The sequence below is a fragment of the Gorilla gorilla genome, chromosome 20 (genome assembly GCF_029281585.2).
Source record: "Gorilla gorilla gorilla isolate KB3781 chromosome 20, NHGRI_mGorGor1-v2.1_pri, whole genome shotgun sequence".
NCBI lineage: Eukaryota > Metazoa > Chordata > Mammalia > Primates > Hominidae > Gorilla > Gorilla gorilla.
In genome coordinates, this window is record NC_073244.2 from 59,394,806 (window position 1) to 59,408,224 (window position 13,419).

Below are 13,419 nucleotides of genomic sequence, written 5' to 3' on the forward strand. Positions count from 1 at the left end.
AGGCGTGCGGATCACCTGAGGCTGGGAGTTCGAGACCAGCCTGGCCAACATGGCGAAACCCCATCTCTACTAAAAATACAAAAATTAGCCGGGCGTGGTGGCGGGCGCGTGTAATCCCAGCTACTTGGGAGGCTGAGGCAGGAGAATCGCTTGAACCCAGGAGACAGAGGTTGCAGTGAGCCAAGATCGCACCATTGGACTCCAGCCTGGGTGACAAGAGTGAAACTCCATCTCAATAAATAAATAAATAAGTAAACAAATAAACATTATTAAAAAAAGAGAGGATTTCATAAAACACAATGATGGTGCAAGAACTGGATTTAAACAAAGAAACAAGGACAAACGGACAAGGTTATTCTTTGTGTTGCCCTGAGCTCTCTGTAATCATGTCTGAACCCAGAGAGTTCAAACCACAAAAACATGTTGTTCAAACCACAAAAGAGATCCGTGTCCTCCTATTCTGTCGAATACAAGTGATGCTGTTTCTAGACAAAAACCCTAGTTCTGGGCGCTCCTCATCCTCCTCACCTTCAAGGTAAGAGAATCAGAGTGACCCTCTTTCCCCGACAGCATCGAACCCAGAGCAAAACCACTTTTCTTATTTGTTAAAACTGCAGTAAAATAGGCATAACATACAATTTACCATCCTAACCTTTATTTATTTACTTTTATGTTTTTAGAGACAGGATCTCGCTCTGTCGCCCAGGCTGGAGTGCAGTGGTGCTACCTTGGCTCACTGCAACCTCTACCTCCCGGGCTCAAGTGATCCTTCTGCCTCAGCCTCCCGAGTAGCTGGGATTACGGGTGCCCGCCACCACGCCTGGCTAATTTTTGTATTTTTAGTAGAGACGGAGTTTCACCATGTTGCCCAGGTTGGTCTGGAACTCCTGGGCAAGCAATCCACTCGCCTCAGCTTCCCAAAGTGCTGGGATTACAGGCGTGAGCCAGGGCACCCGGCCCCAAACTGAAACTTTGTACCTATCAAATATTGAACTCCTCATTCTCCCCATCCCCAGCCCTTGGGAACTGCTAACTTATTTTCTGTCTCTATGAATTTGTCTATGTTAGATATGTCTTGGGAGTGGACTCATACAATATTTGTCCTGGCTTATTTCATTTAGCATAAATACTCTCTAGGTTCATGGAGGTTGTAGCCTGTACCAGAACTTCTTTCTTCAGGCTGAAGAATATTCCATTGCATGGATAGACCACATTTTGTTCATTCATTTGATAGACATTTGGGTTGTTTCAGCCTTTTGGCTATCGTAAAAGATGCTGCTATGAACATTAGTGCACAAATATTTGTTCACTTCCCTGATTTAAATTCTTTTTTTTTTCCTGTTTTTAAACATTTTTTTTGGTTTGCATTCTTTTAGGTATAAAAGTCACTCTGTTTTGAATCCTTTCCAAAATTATCAAACCAGCTCAAATCCTATAACATTTGCCATTAAAAGCAAGGGCAGCCGGGCGCGGTGGCTCATGCCTGTAATCCCAGCACCTTGGGAGGCCAAGGTGGGTGGATCACTTGAGGTCAGGAGTTTGAAACCAGCCTAGTCAATATGGCAAAACCCCATCTCTACTAAAAATACAAAAATTAGCTCGGTGTGGTGGTGGGCGCCTGTAATCCCAGCTACTCGGGAGGCTGAGGCAGGAGAATCGCTTGAATCCGGGAGGCAGAGTCTGCAATGAGCCAAGATCGCGCCGGCAACAGAGCCAGACACAGTCTCAAAAAAAAGCAAGGGCAAAAGCCACAATTCCTTTCACATCAATCTAAAACATCCTTTCAAACACCTTCTTACTGAGAGGCCCCAAAGGTTCCCTTTGTGTTCCTCCTTCTTGCAACACGACAATAAACCCAACTTTGCTTGACTACTGGTGTCCCTCTGATGGTCTTCAGCTGATCAACATTGACAGGTTTCACCAAGTCAGTCTTAAAAACCAACCACCTGGGCATGGTGGTTCACACTTACAATCCCAGCAATTTGGGAGGTTGAGGCAGGAGGATCGCCTGAGCCCGGGAGCTGGAGATCAGGCTGGGCAACAGAGCAAAACCCTGTCTCTACAAAAAATAAAAGAAATTAGCCAGGCATGGTGGTGGGTGCCTGTAGTCCCAGCAACTTGGGAGGCTGAGGTGGGAGGATTGCTTGAGCCCATGAGGTCAAGGCTGCAGGGACCTTGACCTGTTGCCACTGTACTCCAGTCTGGGCAACAGAGCAGGACCCTGTCTCAAAACCAAAAATACAAAACAAAAACAAAAACAAAAACAAACAACAACCTATGCTCCAAAACCATTTCTGGGGAAATAATCAGATTCCCTACCCCTTCACCTACGAAGCCCAGCTAGAGTCTCTCGTCTTAATCTTTGCCAATCGAATACACAAAGTTTTTTTTTTTTTTTCACAGAGTCTCGAATTGTCGCCTGGGCTGGAGTGCAATGCTGTGATCTCCACTCACTGCAAGCTCTGCCTCCTGGGTTCAAGCAACTCTCCTGCCTCTGCCTCCCAAGTAGCTGGGGTTACAGGCGCCCGCCACCACGCCCAGCTAATTTTTTGTATTTTTTTGTAGAGATGGGGTTTCACTATGTTGGCCAGGCTGGTCTCAAACTCCTGACCTCTTGATCCGCCCGCCTCAGTCTCCCAAAGTGCTGGGATTACAATCACGAGCCACCATGCCTGGCCTCGAATATGCAAAGTTTTACATTTAATTTATTTTAGAAATTATAGAGAGGGGGACCATCTACTCACATCTTATAGACCAAGAAAACTGTAAGATCATTCCTGTTGACAGCAGGGCCATCATCTGCTTTGGTGAATAATGTGTTCCCAGCCACCTAAAAGCCGAACAAAATGTGCAATTATGGTAAAATGTTTCCAGAAAGGAAGCAGAATATAGATACAATGATGGAAGAATGCCACAATGAGATACTAAGCAACCTTTTAAGAGAGTGCAGGGAACTTGTAAACATACCATCTATTTGTTTTATAATTTATTTATTTATCTATTTCCAAGACAGGGTCTCTACTCTGTCGCCCAGGCTGGAGTGCAGTGGTTTGATCATGGCTCACTGCAGCCTCGAATTCCTGGGCTCAAGCGATCCACCCCCCTCAGCAGCCCTAGTAGCTGGGACTACAGTTGCATACCACCACACCTGGCTAGTTTTTTTTTTCTTTTTTTTAATATATTTTGTAGCGATAAGGTCTCGCTATGTTGCCCAGGCTGGTCTCGAACTCCTGGCCTCAAGTGATCTTCCCCCCTTGACTCCCAAAGCCCTGGGATTACATGCATGAGCCACCATGCCCAGCCACTATTTGTTTTGTTTTAGTTTATATTTATTTATTTATTTATTTTGAGACAGAGTTTCACTATTGTTGCCCAGGCTGGGGTGCAATGGCACGATCTTGGCTCATCACAACCTCCACCTCCTGGCTTCAAGCAATTCTCCTGCCTCAGCCTCCCGAGTAGCTGGGATTACAGGCATGTGCCACCATGCCCAGCTAATTTTGTATATTTAGTAGAGATGGGGTTTGTCTATGTTGGTCAGGCTGGTCTCGAACTCCCGACCTCAGGTGATCCACCCACCTCGGCCTTCCAAAGTGCTGGGATTACAAGCGTGAGCCACTGCGCCCGGCAGAACTTTCTTGTATTTAAATGTCTATCTTCACAAAATAGTACCAGTGAGCTTGTTCATCTGCTTATGTCTTTATTGGCCAAATAAATAGCCACAGTGCAAAATCTCTGTGGTCACTACTGTGTTCCCAGCATGTCCTGTAGATGAAGCCGGACAATGTGTACGATGAGGAATCATTGCTGGGGATGCTGCTTTCTACAATAGAACTCTAAGTAGCAGGTGAAAACAATGAGCGAGGCCCGTGGTAACAATGTCTACGTTTTATTGAATTTTGAAATTGATTGCATGAGTCATTTCTTTTTCTTTTTTTTTTGGGAGGGGGCCGGAGTCTCCCTCTGTCACCTGGGCTGCACTGCAACCTCTGCCTCTCAGGTTCAAGTGATTCTCTTGTCTCAACCTCCCAAGTAGCTGGGATTACAGGTGCCTGCCACCAGGCCCAGCTATTCTTTTTGTAGTTTTAGTAGAGACGGGGTTCTGCCATGTTAGCCAGGCTGGTCTCGAACTCCTGACCTCAGGCGATCTGTCTGCCTCGGCCTCCCAAAGTGCTAGGATTACAGGCGTGAGTCACCGCGCCCGGCCTTGCATGAGTCATTTTTAGCTCCCTGGATCATGAGCCTTGTCAATCTCCTTGACCCCTGAACCCATGTGGGTCCTGCTATGAGATGAGGGCAGCCAGGGGTCTGACACAGCAGATGCATCTCTGAGGGACCTGACTTGTGTGAACCAAGGTAATGGGTCCCCTGCATACATCAGCAGCAGTCCATGGAAATGTCCATCAGACCTGTGTCCCCTCCTGGTTGGGGGAGCAGGAAACTTCAAGAATGAATAGTAGGGGCCAGAGTGGCCTCAAAGGACCAAAGAGGAGGCTGTGGGGTCATCCAGGAGAGAGGGATGGTGACTGGACAAGGCGGGCAGCCCAGGAGCTGGGAGGAGTGGGTAGACTCGCTGGCATTGATCATGTGGGGCCCCAGCCCTGGGAAGGAATAAGGATGACTCCTGGGGGCTGGCTGGCGGTGCCTCTCCTGAGATGGGGACCCCAACCACAGGTCATGATGTTGACTCCCCCGATCCCATGTGGAATACCACCTTGCCTGGGCTAGGGCCCATGAGGGTGAAACCAAGGCTGTGTTGTCCACTGAGGTTCCCCAGCTCCTAGCACAGCTTGGCAGGCAGTACCTGATCAGTGATGAAGGATTAATCCATCATTCAACTCCTCCAGGGGGCGGGACTGCAGGGCAGGGTGGGAAACGGAGGGTCCTGGCAGGGTGGGCCAGGGTGGGCACAGCAGAGAAGTGATTTAAGAGCCAAGCCATTGTCAGTACACACTTGTGTTTGGGAACAGATCAGGACTCAGGATGCAAGACCCTGGTCATCTCCAAGGTGAGCGGGGACAGAGGTGTGAGGGGTCTGGGCTGATCCTATGGCTGAGGCTGCAGAGTGCAAATCTGGGCAGCCAGAGAAGGGCTGGGCCTGTGCTGGCGGCTTCCTGTCCTGCAGACGGGGGAGAACTTAGTGGTGTCTGGGAAATGAAAAATCATGCAGCTGGGCGCAGAGTCTCACGCCTGTGATCCCAGCTCTTTGGGAAGCCAAGGTGGGAGGATCACTTGAGCCCGGGACTCTGAAACCAGCCGAGCCAACATAGTGGAGACCCGTCTTTAGCAAAAATACAAAAATTACCCAGGGGTGGTGGTGCACACCTGTGGTCCCAGCTACTCGGGAGACTAAGGCGGGGGGTTCCTTGAGCCCAGGAAGTGGAGGCTGCCTTGAGCCGTGATCACATCACTGCACTCCAGCCTGGGTGACAGAGCGAGATCCCCTCCAAGAAAAAGAAAGAAGGAAAGAAATTAAACCATGCAGTTGAGTGGAGCAGAGGACTGGGCAGGTGGCGGCTCCCCTGCAAGTGTCAGGGTCCCTATAACCCTTGGATGGGAGGGGACGGGGCAGCTGGGGAGGGCTGAGCAGGCCTGAGGCAGCCCCGTCTGCTCCGAGGTGAGGCGCCTACGCTGCCTGCCTTCCCAGGAGCTGTTATCGCGCCCATTTCCTAGATGTGGACCTTGAGGCCCAGAAAGGTGCAAGGTCTGGTCTGGATACCAGGCTGCTATCCGCGGTGCCGCCCCAGCTCACACTGCCTGGGCTCCTGGCCTGGCGCAGGGGACGGGGTCCCTAGGGGGGCTGGGGGCTGCCTGGGGGTTTCTGTGACCTGTTTCCCTCCCGCCCCCAGGCCCTCCCCTGGCCCTGGACCCTCCAAGGAGACAGCGGCAGGAGCGCACGGTCTACACTGAAAGCCAGCAGAAAGTGCTAGAATTTTACTTTCAGAAGGACCAGTACCCGAACTACGACCAGCGACTGAATCTGGCGGAGATGCTCAGCCTCAGGGAGCAACAGCTGCAGGTCTGACCCCCACCCCCACCCCGCCCGCCCCAGTCACCCCAAGGAGCCTCCCCACCTCTGTCACTCACCGGGGCCTGGCTCGCCCGACCACCTCCCGCCCTGCCACGCAAGGAGTCCCGCCAGTGTAGACCCGGGCTGCATCCTGAGTCCTGTTCCAACTCTGCTAGCCCAAACTCGCCCATATGATCGGCCCAGGCTGTCCCCCACGGGGTCTCCCGGTGCCCGGACCTCAGGCACCCGTGAGAACCCGCGGTCCCTCCCCTCGAACCCTCCCTGGCCCCCCGGGCACCTGGGCGGCAGACCCGGCTCCTCCCCTCCCTCCCCACCCTCCTCCTCCTACTTTCCCCTCCCTTCTCCAGGCCTGGGAGCCGGGGGCCCTCATATGGTGGGTGCGGGGTGGGGGTGAACACCGGGAGAGTTTTGAGGCCGGCGCCGCCCCCGAGCGGCTCACCCGGGCCGCGCGAGTCCCTCCTTCACACCTTCTCCCTGTCCCCTCTGCCCCCCAGGTGTGGTTCAAGAATCGCCGCGCCAAACTAGCTCGGGAGCGGCGGCTCCAGCAGCAGCCCCAGCGCGTCCCTGGGCGGAGAGGCCGAGGAGCCCGCGCTGCGCCCCTAGTCCCTGCAGCCGCTGCCTCCTTCCCTGGGGGTCCTGAGTTCCCGCAGGGCAGGGGTTCCTGGATCTCCCCTCAGCCGGGCCCCTGGGGAGTCCTCCCAGTAGCAGAACCGAAGATCTACAGCCTCCCCCGGACCTGGGGTGGCCCTGAGTGTGGAACACAGGAGGGCCTCAAGGCTGCCCCGCGTCCAGGCCCTGGCCCAATCCCAGCCCCTATCCCAGGCCCAGCCCAGATCCCAGGCCCAGTCCCAGGCCCAGCCCCGAATTTAGGCCCAATGTCAGGCCCACTCTCAGTCTCGATCCCAGGTCCAATACCAGCCCCCATCTCTGGCCCAGGCCCAATCCCAGACCCAGTCCTAGGCCGAACCCTGATGCCAGGCTCAGGATCACTCCCAACCCCAGCCCCAGGCGCCTTGTGGCCTCAGAGCCCCTATGCCTCCAACTTGTCGCCAGACACCCAGTTATACCCTGACTTCACCAAGCTGCTCCCGCTCCTAGACCCGTTCGAGGAATCCTCACTCTCCACCACGACGTCTCAGTACAAAGAGGAGGATGGCTTCGTGGACAAAAATCACTCAGTCCCCAGGTCATTACTGGATTTATAGGGGGCCTGTGCCTGCAAAGTTCTTCAGATCCCAGTGGGCCTGGAGTGGCTGATCTACACTGCTGGTGACTTTCTGCAGTGAATGCATCACCCTTTACCCACCCTGCTGCAGGTGGACATTTGCTGTCTTCACTGTGCAGCCATCACAGGTGGCTCTGCTGTGAATGTGCCTGCCTGTCATTTGAATTGAGCCTGAGCATTTCTCTGCTGAGACTGGAGTCGCTGCTCACTGGGATGTTTGGCATTAGTGGATGCCGCTTGAGAGCTTTGTAAAGGGCTTTTCCCAGCCCTCCTTCTGGTCAACGTCCTCCCCAACACTGAGGATTGTGAGACTTTTTAATGTTTGTCGATCCAGTGACTTGTGGTTTTGTTGTGGTTGTAATATCCATTTCCCTGATGATTGAGAGATTGAGAAATTCTCATATGGGTATTAGGCGTTTTCAAATAGTGACTATTTTTCGTTTTTTTTTGAATATTTTCTCATTTTTATTAAATAGTGACTATTCATGGTCTTTTTGGCCCATTTTTTGTAGTTGATTTCTTTACAAATGTTTATAATTTTTTTTTTTTGAGTCAAAGCCTTGCTCTGCCGCCCAGGCTATCGTGCAGTGGCATGATCTTGGCTCACTGCAGCCTCTGCTTCCTGGGTTCAAGTGATTCTCTAGAGTCTCAGCCTCCTGCGTAGCTGGGACTACAGGTGCCCACCACCGTGCCTGGCTAATTGTTGTATTTTTAGTAGAGATGGGGTTTCACCATGTTGGCCAGGCTGGTCTTGAACTCCTGACCTCAAAGTGTTCCGCCTGCCTCAGCCTCCCAAAGTGCTGGGATTACAGGTGTGAGCCACTGTACCCGGCCACGATGTTTTAAAATAAAACTCCATTGGGAGTTAATATTCTGTGAGGATCTCCTATTATGTGGCTCGTCTTCTTGCTTTTGTTAAGTAGATCACTGTGCATAGCATTCAAAACATTCATCAGCAGATTCATTCTTCAGTAGAAGAAAAAACCCAATTTAAAAATCAGACTTGATGGACAAAAACTGTTATAAAAGTTTTTTTTTTTTTTGAGACAGGGTCTCACTCTGTCATCCATGCTGGAGTGCAGTGGTGCCATCTTGGCTCACTGCAACCTCCGCCTCCCAGGTTCAAGTGATTCTCCTACTTCAGCCTCCTGACTTGCTGGAACTACAGGTGTGGGCCACCACACCTGGCTAATTTTTGTATTTTTTTGTAGAGACAAGGTTTCTGCATGTTGCCCAGACTTGAGCTTTCAAGTTTCTTCAAGAAAATTGTTGGAATTTTAACTGGAATGACATGAAATTTAGAAATGTTTTTGGGAGAAATTGAAATTTTTACAAAGTCTAGTCGACCTAGTACTTATTTATATTCATTCAATCGGTGTTTTACAAAGGTTCTTCATGAAATGTTGTTATTGTTATTATTATTATTATTTTTCTGACAGAGTCTCGCTCTGTCGCACAGGCTGGAGTGCAGTGGTGCAATCTTGGCTCACTGCAACCTCTACCTCCCGGGTTCAAGTGATTATCTTGCCCCGGCCTCCTGAGTAGCTGGGCTTACTGGGATTACAGTCGCACACCACCACGCCCGGCTAATTTTTGTATTTTTAGTAGAGATGGGGTTTCACCATGTTGGCCAGGCTGGTCTTGAACTCCTGACCTCAGGTGATCCACCCCCGTCGGCCTCCCAAAGTGCTGAGATTACAGGAGCGAGCCACCGCGCCTGGCTGAAATGTTATTATTTAATCACAGAGCTCTTGCATGCATCTTTCTGTAGATTTATTTCTTGTACTTCATTTTTATTATTGTCCGATATTTTACATGGTATTTTAAATTTCTTATTTTTAAAAAATATGTTTGTCTTGCACATAGGATTCAGTTGATCTGTTTATTTTGTTTCCGGGAACCTAGTTCAATTCTTTTGAATTCTCATAACTTAGCTGGACATTGTAAATTTAAAAATGAATAAAAGTTCATGGTTACTTTGTGGACATCGATTCCTGCTAAGCCGACGAGGGCCTCCTCCTCAGCACTCCACACGCCTCTCCGCGTCTCGCTTCCTCTGCCGCCCCCTAGTGGCCGTCCTGGCCCTGGGTCTCCCCACAGCGGGTTCTCTGACCCTGCCTGTCCTGGTCCGGTTTAGCAAATGCTCTAATCCTCTTAGGCAAGGCCAGCCTCAGCAAAGCAGAGAGAGAATTAGATCAGATGTTGGGGGAAGGGAGGACGGCTGTGCGTGTGTGCGGGGGACAGACTTCCAGGATGTAATGAAAGCTCCTCCTTATCTAGCCGACCCTGGTAGTAAAATACACACAAAAACACCGGAACTTCACACCAGTCAGACTCTGACAGTGTGGGAAGAGTAGGGAGGAATCTAATCCATCTATTGTAGGTGAGGGAGCCCCTGTGGACATTCTGGGGGCATGGGGGAGAGGTGGTCCAGTCTGACTGCAGATTCAGAATCACATCCTGGGCCTAGGGGAGGGACGGTGGTGCTCCAGGGCCCTGCAGGCATATCAGTGAATGGAAAATGGATTAGTTTATTAATGAAGGTGGAATTTGCATGTGCCCTGATTAGCTGAATAGAAAGTGAATGGATTAAGTAGAACAGAATTCCTCTCTTTTTCATCTCCTCAATTTTCTTTTTTTTTGGATACAGGATTTCACTCTGTCACCCAGGCTGGAGTTCAGTGACATGATGTCAGCTCACTGCAACCTCTGCCTCCCCGGTTCAAGCGATTCTCCTGCCCCAGCCTCCTGAGGAGCTGGGATTACAGGTGCCCGCCACCACGCCCGGCTAATTTTTATATTTTTAGTAGAGATGGGGTTTCACTATGTTTGCCAGGCTGGTCTGGAACTCCTGACCTCAGGTGATCCACCTGCCTCGGCCTCCCAAAGTGCTGGGATTACAGGCATGAGTCACCAGGCCGGGCCACGGATTAGTTTGTTAATGAATGAAGATGGAGTTTGCACGTGCCGTGATTAGCTGAACAGAAAGTGAATGGATTAAGTAGAACAGAATTCCTCTCTTTTTAATCTCCTCAATTCTTCTTGTTTTTGGAGACAGGGTCTCGCTCTGTTGCCCAGGCTGGACTGCAGTGATGCAATCTCGGCTCACTGCAACCTCCACCTCCCAGGTTCAGGCTATTTTCCTGCCTCACCCTCCCTAGTAGCTGGGATTATAGGGGCTAGCCACCACGCCCAGCTAATTTTTGTATTTTTAGTAGAGATGGGGTTTTACCATGTTGGCCAGGCTGGTCTTGAACTCCTGACCTCAGATGATCCACCCACCTCAGCCTCCCAAAGTGTTGGGATTACAGGCATGAGCCACTGCTCCTGGCCTCAATTCTTTTTTTTTTTTTTTGGAGACAGGGTTTTGCTCTGTCACCCAGGCTGGAGTGCAGTGGTGTGATCTCGGTTCACTGCAACCTCCGCCTCCCAGGTTCAAGCAACTTTCCCACCTCAGCCTCCTGAGTAGCTGGGACTACAGGTGCATGCCACTGTGCCTGGCTATTTTTTTTTTTTTTTTGATAAAGACAGGGTTTCTCCATGTTGCTGAAGCTGGTCTCGAACTCCTGAGCTCAGGCAATCCTCCAGCCCATGTCTCCCAAAGTGCTGGGACCACAGGCAGGAGCCACTGCCCCCGGCTATATCTTCTCCATTCAATTTCCCTCCTTTTTCACCCAAGCAAGCAGCCCCCTTCACTCCCTTTGGAAACTGAAAATTCCAAGGGAATTTTACCATCTCCTAGGAAGCTCTCCCGCCTCTCCTCATCATCCCAGGCTGTGTTCTGGGCATCTGCAAGGGAAGCATCTGGACTTCTCACTGGGCCAAGGAAGAGGGGACGAGGTGACGTTCAGAAGGCGGGCCTTCGAAATTCCCCATGTCTGTCTTGGCAAGAGCAAGAATTTCTCTTGTTTTCCTGCCCGTAGCCAAAAAGCATAACAAGAAAGGATTCAGGGTACGTATGAGAACAGTTCATTGTACCTTCGACAAATGGGTCAAGTTCAAGCTAATACTGCCCTGCATGCTCCGGGATGGAGATGGAGGCAGTGCAGGTAGAAATGTCATTGTCTTGTAAGGATCGGAGAGAGGGGGAAAAGGGCCAATTTTTTTTTTTTTTTTAGAGGGAGTCTCACTCTGTCTCCCAGGCTGGAGTGCAGTGGCGCGATCTTGGCTCACTGCAACCTCTGCCTCCCGGATTCAAGCGATTCCCCTGCTTCAGCCTCCTGAGTAGCTGGGACTACAGGCGCCTGCCACCACCAAACCCAGCTAATTTTTTTATTTTTATTTTTATTTTTTGAGATGGAGTCTCGCTCTGTCACCCAGGCTGGAGTGAAGTGGCACAATCTCGGCTCACTGCAACCTCCACCTCCCGGGTTCACGCCATTCTCCTGTCTCAGCCTCCCTAGTAGCTGGGACTACAGGCGCCCGCCACCACGCCCGCTAATTTTTTGTATTTTTAGTAGAGACGGCGTTTCACCGTGTTAGCCAGGATGGTCACGATCTCCTGACCTCATGGTCCACCTGCTTGGCCTCCCAAAGTGCTGGGATTACAGGCATAAGCCACCACGCCTGGCATTTTTGTATATTTTGTAGAGACAGGGTTTCACCATGTTTTCCAGGCTGGTTTTGAACTCCTGACCTCATGTGATCCTCCTGCCTCAGCCTCTCAAAGTGCTGGGATTACAAAGTGTGTGAGACACTGCGCCAGGCCAGAACCTCTTGCTTTAACACCCTGCTTCATCCTAGGTCTCTGGATCTAGTTTCTGATTTTCTTTTTTTTTTCGAGATGGAGTTTTGCTCTTTTTGCCCAGGCTGGAGTGCAATGGCACGGTCTAGGCTCACTGCAGCCTCCACCTCCTGGGTTGAAGTGATTCTCCTGCCTCAGCCTCCCGAGTAGCTTGGATTACAGGCCCCTGCCACCACACCCAGCTAATTTTTTTTTTGTAATTTTAGTAGAGCAGGGTTTCACCATGTTGGCCAGACTGGTCTCGAACTCCTGACCTCACCTGACCTCAGGTGATTTGCCTGCCTCGGCCTCCCAAAGTACTGGGATTACAGGCGTGAGCCACCGCACCTGGCCTGATTTCTTTTTTTCTTTTTTTGAGATGGGGTCTCACTCTGTCACCCAGGCTGGTGTACAGTGGTGTGATCATAGCTCACTGCAACCCTGAACTCTTAGGCTCAAGCAGTCTTCTCATCCCAGCCTCCCTAGTGGCTGTGCCTACAGCCATGTGCCACCAAGCCAGGCTAATTTTTAATTTGTTTCCTGTAGAGATGGGGTCTTGCTATGTTGCCTGGGTTGGTCTCGAACTCCTGGGCTCAAGCGATCCTCCCATCTAGCTTCCTAAAGCATTGGGATTACAGGTTTGAGCCACGGCACCTGGCCTGCCCCATCTCTTAAAAAAAAAAAAAAAAAAGTGGGGTTTGTGGGGTGGGGCACCAGTATGTTTTAAAGCTCTGAGGCAATTCCAGTGTGCAAAGCTTGAGTACTGCTGTTCTCAGTCAAATCCCTGCCGTGGAGTAGACAAACTCCTGGGAGTTGATGCCTAACTGTCATTATTAAGAAGACACCAAAGCCAGCTGTGGTGGCTCATGCCTGTCATCCCAGCACTTTGGGAGGCCAAGGTGGGCGGATCACCTAAGTTCAGGAGTTTGAGACCAGCCTGGCCAACATGATGAAACCCCCTCTCTACTAAAAATAAAAAAATTAGCAGGGCGTGATGGCGGGTGCCTGTAATCCCAGCTACTCAGGAGGCTGAGGCATGAGAATCACTTGAACTGGGGAGGTGGAGGCTGCAGTGAGCCAAGACTGCGCCACTGCGCTCCAGCCTGGGTGACAGAGCGAGACTGTCTCAAAAACAAACAAACAAACAAACAAACAAACAAACAAAACTATTTTAGTAAAAGAAAACTCAAAATTGCCTTATCTGATTGTCCCTTTCACAGAAATCCACCTAGATAAAATCAAATGCCATAAAGAGAAAGATGTGAATGGTCATTATTTTATTATTTATTTATTTATTTTTGAGATGGAGTTTTGCTCTTGTTGCCCAGGCTGGAGTGCAGTGGCTTGATCTTGGCTCACCGCAACCTCCGCCTCCCGATTCAAGTGATTCTCCTGCCTCAGCCTCTCGAGTAGCTGAGATTACAGGCATGAGCCACCATG

General features: G+C 50.6%; 1 protein-coding gene across 3 annotated transcripts; it reads left to right on the forward strand.

Moving 5' to 3' along the window:
• Positions 1 to 4,971: 4,971 nt before the first annotated feature.
• TPRX2 (tetrapeptide repeat homeobox 2) lies at positions 4,972 to 7,445 on the forward strand. 3 transcript variants are annotated; one of them, XM_019014910.3, is made up of 3 exons: positions 4,972 to 5,008; positions 5,850 to 6,019; positions 6,526 to 7,445. In XM_019014910.3, exons 1-3 carry the CDS (start codon positions 4,984 to 4,986, stop codon positions 7,234 to 7,236), a joined length of 906 nt encoding a protein of 301 aa, XP_018870455.1. In that variant the 5' UTR covers positions 4,972 to 4,983; the 3' UTR covers positions 7,237 to 7,445. The 3 variants fall into 3 exon arrangements, with proteins under 3 accessions (XP_018870455.1, XP_063558055.1, XP_063558054.1); XM_063701985.1 differs by having other exon boundaries at positions 7,130 to 7,445; XM_063701984.1 differs by having other exon boundaries at positions 5,945 to 6,019.
• The last annotated feature ends 5,974 nt before the right edge of the window (positions 7,446 to 13,419 follow it).

Coding starts and splice junctions, on each gene's coding strand:
- TPRX2 (XM_019014910.3), top strand. CDS start 4,984: ATGCAAGACCCTGGTCATCTCCAAG. Junction 5,009..5,849: donor AGACCCTGGTCATCTCCAAG/GTGAGCGGGGAC, acceptor TCCCGCCCCCAG/GCCCTCCCCTGGCCCTGGAC. Junction 6,020..6,525: donor TCAGGGAGCAACAGCTGCAG/GTCTGACCCCCA, acceptor TCTGCCCCCCAG/GTGTGGTTCAAGAATCGCCG.